Below are 11,691 nucleotides of genomic sequence, written 5' to 3'. Positions count from 1 at the left end.
TTTTTTTTTTTCTTTTTCTTTTTCTTTTTTCTTTGTTTTTTTCTTTTTTCCTGCATATCAGGACAAAATTACCTGCTGAAGAGGTTAATAACAGAGTAGATTGTGCAGAAAACATTAGATTATTTGTGTGCAGTTGGGGTAATAATACAGACACTGCTCTCCTCCTTCTCTACTGTGGTTTCCAAATCAATATTGCTACAGCTGGTTGAACTGTTCTAGTTGAAGGTGATTTGTGTCAATCACTCCTCATTTAGGTTTAGTGAACAACTGACAATCATCTTTCCAATCTGTTGRATGTGAGAAATATTTCTAACTGTTCATTAATACTTTTCCTCAGGTTATGGAGGAAATCAGGCAATATASACTCCTTAAGTATCTATTACCGGTAGGTCTCAGAAAGCACTGAATTAGGGGGCTCTTCAGCTCTCCTTAAGGCTTTACACTCCCTGACTGGACAATTGCATCTTTTCAAAGAAGAAATGCGACAGAATACAACATCCTTCAGTGAGGATTTTTGAAGTTTCAAAACTTTTTGCAATTGCAAACTGTTGTCTAATTCACTCCCAGCTCTTCATAAACTCACAAGACTCTGCATAAACTCCCTATGAAGGGCAAACTGAATTCGGTGGGTTTTATTGCAGAAATGCCTACAAATTGCTGTTATGATTTGCCCAGCTCTGCTCTCAAGAACCTATACTCCCTCACCTGTATCCCACTGAATTTCATGCTCTGTAGCTGTGATTCACCTACCASTTAGCAACACACTTTTTGAGATACTTCACAGGCTTTCCAATCAATTCTCCTTTCCCTATTCTCTCACTCCATCATACTGTACCTACTGTGCCTACTTTGATTAATACTTCTTCCTTGCCAGTGTATCTGGTGCTTCCCCCCCCCCTTTTTTTTCCTTTTTCTTGTCTGAGATCCTGTGGTTCCCAAATCTACTCAAAATGTTATCTTGTTGTTAGCTGCCTTGGTAAAGTGCTTTTGATACAGGATATGACAAACAATTATATATATATATAWAWAAAAGAATAGATTTGAATCAGTGTGTACTGTTAAATTTAAACTTATCTTTCTTGTCTGACCTGCTTCCTCTTCTTTTATTGCCTTTGTTTTTCATATTAACTCTACAAAGTGCCCCAAGGTGCTTTCGTGAAGGACATTTTATAAATGTAAATTTGATTTGACAGATGATTTCTCTGTGAAATAAGCTTTTAATTACCTCCTGTGAGAAATAAGGGAAACAGAAATTTGGGGTAAAAATTTTAACAGCTACTTCTAGATACATGCATAATCTTGTCAAGTACCTTCCTTTAGCTCTTTTCATCCTRTGATGTGATTATGTGCCAGCTGCAGGTTCAGTGGGGACGGTGCTGGTTCTGTCACACTGATGTTCCCAAGCAGCATGGTGATAAGCACCTTCTGTTTGCGTTTTCACAGTATCCAAGAAGTAGATCTCCCAGAGCCCYTTTTAACATCGAATTATATCATTCATGGCTTTTTAAGATCACTTGCTGTCCCTGCTACAGCAGCCTATTTGAGTGCTGTGCAAGGTACAAACAGACTAAAGGGCTAATAAATGCTGTGAAAAGATATTCTTTTTTTTCTCCCTATACCTCAGCTGTCCTCCTGTATGAGCACTGGTTATCTTTGGATCATCAGTCAAAAAGATATGAAACTGTGCACATCTTATGAAATCACAACCTGCCTTGGCTTGTGGCCTTTATACGCAGTAGAAAGTCCTGCAAGACTTCTGGAAYCGGCCACAGTAAGCTGCAGAAGAAAGGAGCAGCAAATGAGAGACTCAAGTCTTATGTGTCTTTTTGCTTGTTTGTTTAGTTAAAAAGAGCCACAGATTAATATCCTTGCCAGGTACAGCATTTTACTCTTTAGACTGGCTTAAATCAGGCTACTTTGTTCAAGGAAAGCAGATTCTGCCTCCAACTGAGTAAACTGTCRTTTTACCTGTAGCAAGTTTTCCATAATTCCCTTTGTCTAAACTGAATTATGCACTCATGAAATCTAATTGAAGGCCAAATTCTACTGCACTGCTCTAAGGAGATCTGCTGAAGTGAGTGGCACTAGATCAGAGCATTAGCAGAGAAGGGTATAAACTGAGCTTGTGTGCAACTTCAACTAAATTTGCACACAAACAAGAGTATCGTGCCACTGCTTCTGGGAAAAATGTTGATTTCTCCAGCCACCTACAGCCAATTTCATCTGTCCTACTGCGCTGCATAATTCCGAACTGGTGTTTTGTCATGTCAGCTTGTGCTTTGGCATCAGCTAAAAATGAATTTATTTAATTTGGTCAATAATAATTGAGTAACTTGGCATCTTGGTATCTTGAGATCTTCTGGGGAGCCAAAAAAGTGTTATCTCATGGGCTAAACAATTATGTTGTCGATTTTATTGTGGAGCAAAAGTGGAAGGAGGTTTCTCTGGGACAGTTTCCAGCAGAACAGAGCAAGGTAGAAGGGAAGTAAGAAAGAAAGGAAGAAGCAATGAAGAGAGAGATGGATTGATGCCCAAACACAGTGAGACTAATTAGTGCAGAATTCTTCCAGTTCACAAATAAAAGGCTGAGGAAGGGTATTCTATAAGTCGATAAAACCATGACTGCTGAGAGGAAGATGAACGGGGAATGATTAGTCACTGTTTCTCTTATTATAAGCATGAGGGGACACTCAAATAAATGATTAGGCAGTGATTTAAAGCAAACAAAAGGAAATATTGTTATCACAAAGTACCTAATGAAATCTTTGTCATTGAATGCCATAGGGACCAAAGGTGTAATTAACTTGAAAAAGGTATCAGAGATAGGATCTTGAATGAGGGAGAAGTTCTGAAGGTATTAACCAGGGTGCTATAGACAATAGCTGTCAGAGCCTGGATAGTCCTGCTGCRCAGGTGGTGCTGACACACAGGATAACACAGCCTGCTTCAAGGGTGGTCCACCGCTGGGAATGAGGTCCTGAAATGCAGGGTGCCTTCAGCGAGCCACCTTGCTTGAACTGTTGCTGTGACTGCTTCATGGCAGGGAGATGGCTGGCTGCAGTTTTTTGATGTGTAGTGGGTTGCTGCAGCTTCTTTAGCTGATATAAGAGCCAGAGCAGTTTATTCCTAAAACGTACTGCATTTGAGGAATTTTAATGACTTCTGGACCTACTTTCCACTCTCCCCCTTTCCAAAGGCTGACTGAAACTGGAACTGAGAGGAGCTCACCCGAACTCGTAACCACTGGCAGAGATGATGGGGGCTGGATAAAGGTGCTGAGAGTGCAGATCCGTGCTGTGCCCATGSTTCACACAAATATTACACATTTCTTACTTTGTTTCCCAAACAGTCTTCATTTCAGTAGTGCTCATGTGCTCTACCTCACAAGCATACAAAGCACGAAGAGGTATTTATGAAACACAAATAAGCCGCTGGAATTCATGCTGCCCAAGGGTCCCTTGCTCTTTGGCTCTTTTAAGGTCATAAGTCAAAGGGAAAAGCTGTGTTGCACCTTCTACATGGAAAGGAGRGCGTATCTTGAAACTCTTACGCAGGCATCAGTGAAGAAAGATGTCTGTTTACACAAGCACTGGCTATGTAAGCATTTGATTATCCTTTCAGCTTCTCCTGCTGAATAGTTCAGGATTCAGAAGCTTGTGCTTTGACATCAGCTAAAAAAGAATTTATTTAATTTGTTCAATAATAATAGAATAAGTATTCTCACCGATATTAATTCTTAGCTAATTGATACTCTTTATTTTCCTTAATATGGCTTTCTTCTCAAACTAAGCCATGAAACAAATCACAAAGTTGCTTTTACAGAAGAGCCAGTGCAAAAACAAATTGTTAATTAAGTTTGTAATCATTCCTGACTAATCATTGCTGTGAGTCAGTTCTTGGAAACATCATTTGTGGTTCAGCTACAGTTTAATGCCCCCAAATACTGCATATTTCTTCCTCAGGGCGGAGAGAATTTTATATGTTTGATGCCTTTAATTAACATCCAAGAGATTCTTTTATGCAAACTTKCCCAACTATTTAGTTTTACAGCCTATACGATTGCAGAGCAGTCATTCTCTCTCTCATGCCTTATTTCTCAGACAGATAYATTTGCCTCTGCTGTCTGACCAAATCCTGTTTGTTGTTCCTTGCAGATAGCGGCTCAGGCAGCGTTATTTATGTGTATGAACACCGCAGGAATCTTCATTAGCTACCTATCAGACCGAGCACAACGTCAAGCCTTCCTGGAGACCAGAAGATGTGTAGAAGCCAGACTGAGGCTAGAGACAGAAAACCAGCGACAGGTACCGGGAGAAACACTCCTATTTTTGTGTTAACCAGAACTGATAATTTGCCAAGAGCAGGACTTCTGCTCATCTGTAACCTCGCTGTCTCTGATGCAATGACACCGGATTTGTACAGGTTAAGCGAACTGCACGCGGTTGTTTTGCTGGTGTGCATTGATCTGATATGATAGCTCAGAGATTTTCGTTGGGAAAGAGGGTGGATGGACAATGCCTCTTCATTGTCTTTTCCCATACAAGAACAAGGAGATATCAAATGAAGCTAGCAGCTGGCAGGTTTCTAAAAAATAGCTTTTTAAACAAAGTATGGTTAAACTGTGAAATGCCTTGTTTTGGAGGGCTGTGGATGCTAAGATGAGTGAAAACTAAGAAAATTAATGGAAGATAACTTGATCTAGGTAGATAAAATATTTACTTAAACATTTCCTTTGTCTGAGAGATGAATTTCTGGAGCTGTGAGGACTCTGCGGGGATGTATTACTATTTCCTTTCTCCGTTCTTGAACTCTGCCCTAAAAATCTCCTTTTGGCCGCTGTCAGACATAGCATACTGAGCTAGGTGGACATTTGACCTGAACTTGTATGGTTGTTCCTACGTACATCATCTTTTYAATGCAAAAGAATCATCAAACAAGAGAAAGTTTGTCACTTATTATAATAGTAGTACCAAGGCAGCAGAAATGAGATTTAACCCAAATTACCTATATATTGCATAGTCATTGAAATGTAAACCAGGACAATATTCTCCTTCTGCTATTTTAAAAGTTGCACTGAGATCAAAACACGGCCTATACATATGTTATACTGCTATTTTATTCTGAAATGGACTTAGTGATTTATTTTGCCCTGTTGTATATGCAGTTGCATTGCTTTTTGTTAGTATTTTGTTCACTTTTTGAAAGCCGTGCCATTATAAGGACATGTAGGAAGACGTCACGTTCTAGTCTTTACACAAGAACTGAAGAACCAGCTGTGCTGAGTAATGCAAGTTATCCAGGCCAGAACKTATCTCCAACCGGCGTCGGCTGGGGAGGCTTTGGAGAAAAAATTGATGTTATCTAGGATTCTCAGTTTTCATCTTAATTGTAGGACCTCATTTGTCTGTTTGTTTTTTTTTTTCTTGATTTGTTTGTTTTTTTGTCTTGTTTTTTTTTTTTTTTTATTTTAGCTTTCTGTAAGCTTCTACTTGGATTAATTTTTTCTGGAGTACTTCATAAAAATCATCATAAAACACTAACAGAAGACTCCCCTATTTCAGATGATTCTGAGTATTTTCCATTGGAATTATTTTCTTTTCTTTTAGAAAAYAAAGTTTCTACAAAGAATTTTTTTATTTTTGGAGAAATTCAATTTTGCTGAAATTTTATTTCATTAGCAAAATGAAGACAAAGCACTCCCTTTTGAACTGTTTGCTTCTGTTGCTGTTGTTGTTTCCCAGCATGAGGCAAAGTAGAATCTGAAGTATTTCATTTCTAATCAGTTGGTCTGGAGCTCTACATTTTGACTTGACCCAGCACCTTGAAAGACATCAGTGCTATGTTATCCCCAGAGAGCAGAAGTTGCTGCAAAGTTACCCCRCTACAGCTGACATTTGCCCGTAACCAACCAATGTGGTGCACCACAGGCATCTTATGATTGGAAAAGCATAAGGGAAAAGGAATTCTGGTCAGGGAAAATGACCACAGGAGAAAATATAAACCTTAGAACCACACATGAAATAGCTCTTATAAAACTCAATTTAATGTAAAACTTACCCAAATTTTAGGAACAAAATATTCTGACGTATTTCTCATCAAATTTTTTGGAACTCTATTATTACACAGACACACACAGACACACACACACACACAAACATATATGTAATATATGTATATATTTCAACTTTCCATTCTGATTTGAAGCAACAACAATAGCAAAAAGTTGTGATACTGGAATATCTTGAGGAATAGAAATTATTTCTCTGTTATTCTGCCCCTTCAATTCTGAAACAATGTTCTTTTAAGTAATTTCTAAGCATATATTCTGTAAGAAGACTGGCAATGTCATATTTTGGATGGTTGCTTCTTTTGAACAGCTTGAATTTGCTTACTGGATCAGTATCCTCAGGCAACAATCCAAAGACTGCTAGCATTTTTCTACCCTGAAGACGTATGTATWTCATGATACAGGGAATTTTTAGCTGAAAGTAAAAATTATACACTTTGTAATGTATATTACATTTTAAAAAATCAGGACTAAATGCTGATGAACTTTAGTAAGTTCATTCTTTAACTTTCAAGAAAATAGCTCTGACATGTAAAGTTAAAAAGAAAGAAAGAGAGAGAGAGAAAAAAAAAAAGTATGCATGCCAATAGTTGCGCTGTTGTTTCTGAAATTTTCTAAAATATGGACGTGGAGCTAAAAATATGCAAAGTAAATAGAGGAAGACTTCTTAGAGTAATTCTTCCAGATAACAATTCCAGGAGTCCCAATGTAATCTTAATGTTTCATAGTCAAAAAAATACCAAACAGAAGATGCAAACAAAATTTTGCCTCCTTATCCAGTAGCTGCAGGAGCTTTGCCAAAGAAACATAACTGCTAGACTAACTAGACACCTAAAATTTAAGGTCATTTTCATTCTGGAGTATATACAGCAGTGAAATAATAGGGAAAAGTATCCATTCAATTTCATTTCTAAGTGACTATATTCTTTACTATTTGACATACTATTTTACTCTTCTGTACTATTTGACATACATATTAAGAAATAACTAATTGTTGTATCAGTATGTCCTTGGAAGATGTTCTCAAAATTGCCCAGCAAATTTTCCATAACAAGAAACTTTTGCCTTAATATGGCTGCAAATCTTAATCTTTTACGATTTTAAAGGTTATATAAATACTGTTCATTACTGTGCATTACTAAGACTAAGAAAATAAGTTTCTGAGCTGTCAAAATGACTCTTCCAATTTCTCCATATTCCCTATATTTACCTTTTGTAATCTCCTATTCTTCTAACAGCTATTAATGTTATTTCTATCATTATTTGGTACTGTGTAATGCCTACGAAAGCTGGTCATGGAAAATCATCCAATGGTGAGCCAAGCATTTCATAAGCTATATTTTAGAGACAGGAAGGAGACACACTCAGACACGTGGAACTGCGCAAGCAAATGGTAATACTGATAAGTAAAGACCTGTTTATGTTTCAGAGACTTTTTACAAATCCCTAAATGAGTACTTGCACATTTTCTGTAACACAAATTATCATCATTTACTATATCAGTTTTTGTCTTGTGGTGGAAAGCAAGAGATGGCGTTCTGTGTTTCTTGATAAATTTTGTATAGACAAGCTGCTATTTTTGCAGTAAAAGCAGTTTCATTCATTCATTTGCCTTTATCCTTTCTGTAGAGTGCAATAGAAACTCAGCGTGAAACCACAAAAATCATAGTTTTTCCCACTCTATTTTGGGCGATGTTTTCTTTTTTTGGTGCTACTCTAAACTGAAATATGGACAGCTAGATGTGAGAGTTTGTTTTCTAGATGTTGTTATTCCCTACAGCCTATGTTCTCTTTCTTCTTGGGGAAATTTGGGGATTTAAGGGTTCCTTGTTCTATTTCAGTGCTTTTGTGGAGTTTTACAGCTTGACATGCAATACCACTTTGCTCTGAGAAAATGTTTATATGCCATGTTATGGTTTCAGTCTCAGAACTGTAAATCTCATTTTACATCCTAGATCCATTCTCCAGTTAGAAACAAGCTAGAGAAGGTAGCTCAGCCAAGATAATGTGTCATAAAGTCCCAGTTTACTAGTTATTGGCCAAATCATTAATTCAAATATTTTCTAATGAAATGTAATTACCTGCTTGTGCCTAAGTTATAGTTATTTCAAATAACCAAAAAATTATATACATAAAATATTCTCCAGTTTTGTTTTGGCCATCTAATGGTAACCTATAAACAAATGATATATTATTACAAAGTTCTCAGTTTTCTTATATCCATCTAGTTCCAATGACATCACCAATTTTCACAAGCTGTTTGAAGTTTTGGGTCAATATTTTGATTTGATATCTTTGCATTACAAGGAGGCTTACAGCCAGCACAGTGCTTTGCTAATAAGCACTTCAAAGACACAGTCTTTTGTTTCACCTTGATTTCACTGTAAGGGCACAGCAGATAATTCTACTTTCACTATATCTGTGCAATCAAAATGGAAAGCATAACTTACTTTCTTAATTATCTACTGCAAGACTTTCAAAAAACAATGAATATGTCATTTGTCTCATTGTGAAAACGCCATGTAATTGCCCTCAGTGAAGAACAGGAACCTGTATTACGTTTAATTTTCATTTCAATTTCTCTTTATACAGAGTCACCATCTTTCAAATTAATGATGTAATAAATCCACACATATATTGAAGTGRTGTCTATATCTTTGCTGCCCTTACCTACTCTTTCCCAAGTAATTCATCTTCACTTGAAATTTGCCTAATATTTTAAACTTTCAAGTATTACTACTTAGTTATAAAAAAATCSCTCAGATGATAACTTTTTCACTTTGCCCCTCTCTCCACCATCCACACATATATCAAATTATGCATGTCTGAAAACAATTATTGCGTAAGGAGGTTAACACAAAATTTCTTATGACTGAAACTGAAAATAGAGACTGAAAACTACCGGGAAAGGAAGATCACAAAAGTTAAAGTGTTAACTAATTTAAAAAATCTATCCAGCACTTACTCCTAACACTAGAAGTTTTGTAATAAGACCTCAAAATTACAAGACTGCTATTTGTAGAAATAGAGCCTACACTTTTATTTTTTGTGCATTATCCCTCTAGATCCGTAATGAGACTAAAAAAGCCCASACCAAGAAATAGGGAAATAAGGTTGATTTAAGTTGTTAAACAGCRCATCCTACTAGCAGGAATTATCTTTGGATTGGACTAGTGTTTAAAAAAATAACAYAAAACCTCTCTGAAATATTTTATTTGCATTATTTCCGGTAGATTTGGAGCATGTGATGGTACTTTATGAAATAAGGATCTTAGCAGTTGTTTGAGATGACAGGTGAAAACAGTGTTGATTTATGTGAYGCTTACATTCATCCTCTGGTGAAGTGCTTGTTCTTGTTCTCACAAGAAGCAGCTGGTTCTACATCATTCATGAAAAGAAAACTCCCTCCCTACTGCACAGAGTGCTCACCAGCGAGCTGCACTGCCACCGTTGTGCTGGGCTGTAGAGAAGGACTAAGACTCAAATCAGAAAGAAATAATCTGGTTTTTAACCTTGTAAAGCAGAATAAATAAAATTATTCTGTTTTTAATTAGCGTCCTGTTACTGCAGGCTCAGTGAATTTTACCTGGTGCTAAAAGGTAGAAAAGCCACAATACATTGATATCTATTTTTAGCTGTAGTTCTGATATCCCTCTTCCAATCTTTAGCAAGCAAACCCCTCCTTCTGCAGAAATTTTCTCAAATTCCACCAAGAGATATTTCTCTCAGATAGATATAAATCTCCTTCTCAGTATCTTCCCAAGCCTTATGAATGATTTCAGGGAAAAAGAGTAATTAAGACAGAAAGTAGCTGGAGAAATAACCACTATCTGCCTCTTGTCCTGACAGAATTARCCAGGTGAAAAGGTACAGGCTGGGGTCGTACTTGATCCACTGAGCTTCCCAGACGTTTCTACCCAAGGCAGGGCGAAGACAAGAATCCGCAGGCAGGATCCTGGGATTGGTCAGATTTGTGGGGAAATAAGAAAAATCCCTTCTTCATTAAGTGATCTGATGAGAAGAGTCATCTTTGAGAACACCCCAGTAGACATTTCCTCCCTTGGACATCCCGCCACCGGTTTTACTGTCCACCTCCGTTCCAGCTGATCTAACTGATCTCTTTCTCATAGGGGAGTCAATCTGATCCAAGCAAAGCTCATTCTGAAAGCTAGAACAGTTTGGTTATTATTCCATTTCTTTTCCACGGTGGGTTTGAACTCACCAGCCCCAGAGGACCACTGGTCCAGGTGAGCAGAGGGTTGGCTTGTTTCTCAATATGACCATGCTTTCTATTTTTCCGGTGTTGGTACTAAGTTTCTAGAAGGCAAAGACATTCCTTTGTCTTAAGAACAGCATCTGCTGCTAGCGAATTTAGTGTCTCCTGTCTTTTATCTAGGGAACAGCTGTAATCTTGTCTTAATCTCTTTTTCCATTAGGAAACTGTTCTGGATGACYATTCGTTTCCCTTCTACCCCTGCTTCCACGGGATTTTTTTCACACTTTCCCATGCAACAATCTCTATTTCTCATAGATTTAAGAAGCTCTCTACACACTGATGAACTCTGCATGTATTTTTAAAGAAGCTTACATACTGTGTAGGTTTTATCTAGCTCTTACAAATCTAAATTTTAATCAACCATCAGTACTTTGCATCCTTTAAAGTAATAGCAGATTGGGCTGGGATTGGAAAGGACATTTTAAGAGGGTTAACCATTATAAAGACATCATTTTTATATTGGTGCTAAGGATATGAAAATCCCTCTAAATTGGTATGAGGATAAAATTCAGATTTGGCTTAAAAATGAGTAATCTGAGGTTTAGARATCCCACAACCTTTATTTTTCATGTCAGAAATAGTTCAAACTCCTTACTAAATAAAAATTGTTATCAMAATAATTGATACTTTATTTTTAAAGGGTAGGCAATAACCTGACCAATTAAAAATTGTTTGTAATATCCAGTTAGAGATTACATTTTAATCAGATTTTTTTCTAAAGAAAACTTACATTTGAATTGGATGAATTCTGTGGTAAGGATTCCTTTGTGGAAGAAAAGTTTTACACTCTTGTTCTCCCGGATGTAAGGGGCAGGCAGTTCAGCCTTCTCAACCTGTTGAATGTGGGATGCCCGGAAAGGTTTATTGCTCTCGAGACTTTCTCTCGTAGCAGTGTCCTCTTCTGAGGAATCACAACTTCAGCAGAAATTTGGTCTCAAAATTACTCGTCTGATACTTAAAAGATCATACTGAAAGTATGTTGTTCATCCAGCAACCTAAGGAATGGATGATGCTGGAAATATTGTATTGTTTTTCACAATCCACAGCCATATTGAAAGGTTGACCTCTCTTCCATAAATCCGTTGACATGCTTCTCCCCCTTCTTGGAAACAACTATACAATATTTATATGCATATATTTATTCTACGTTTCTGTGGATATCAGGGAACACATCACAGAAAGAGTATATGTATTTTCTAGATCTTCTAGTCTCAAAACGCCCCGTCTGCTCTTCTCCACTTGCAGTAGAAAAAATAACATTTTACATGTCAGATTTTAGGTGCAGTTCCTTCTGTTTCTATTTGACTACACTTTAGAGTGCACTGCACTGCACTAATGATGGTATTTG

At 37.1% G+C, this 11,691-nt stretch overlaps 1 protein-coding gene across 1 annotated transcript in view; it reads left to right on the top strand.

Moving 5' to 3' along the window:
• ADCY8 (adenylate cyclase 8) overlaps positions 1-11,691 on the top strand; it is a 121,465-nt gene that overhangs the window by 24,968 nt on the left and 84,806 nt on the right. Inside the window, exon 2 of the mRNA XM_085325825.1 lies at positions 4,155-4,304. Coding sequence (XP_085181951.1) covers positions 4,155-4,304 — 150 coding nt within the window. The remainder of the gene's footprint in view (positions 1-4,154; positions 4,305-11,691) is intronic.

This window comes from Rhea americana, unplaced genomic scaffold, assembly GCF_003343005.1.
Source record: "Rhea americana isolate MKP2758 unplaced genomic scaffold, rheAme1 scaffold_0, whole genome shotgun sequence".
Taxonomy (NCBI): Eukaryota; Metazoa; Chordata; class Aves; order Rheiformes; family Rheidae; genus Rhea; species Rhea americana.
Note: the sequence above shows the minus strand (reverse complement) of the source record. Positions and strands in the feature narration are given on the sequence as shown.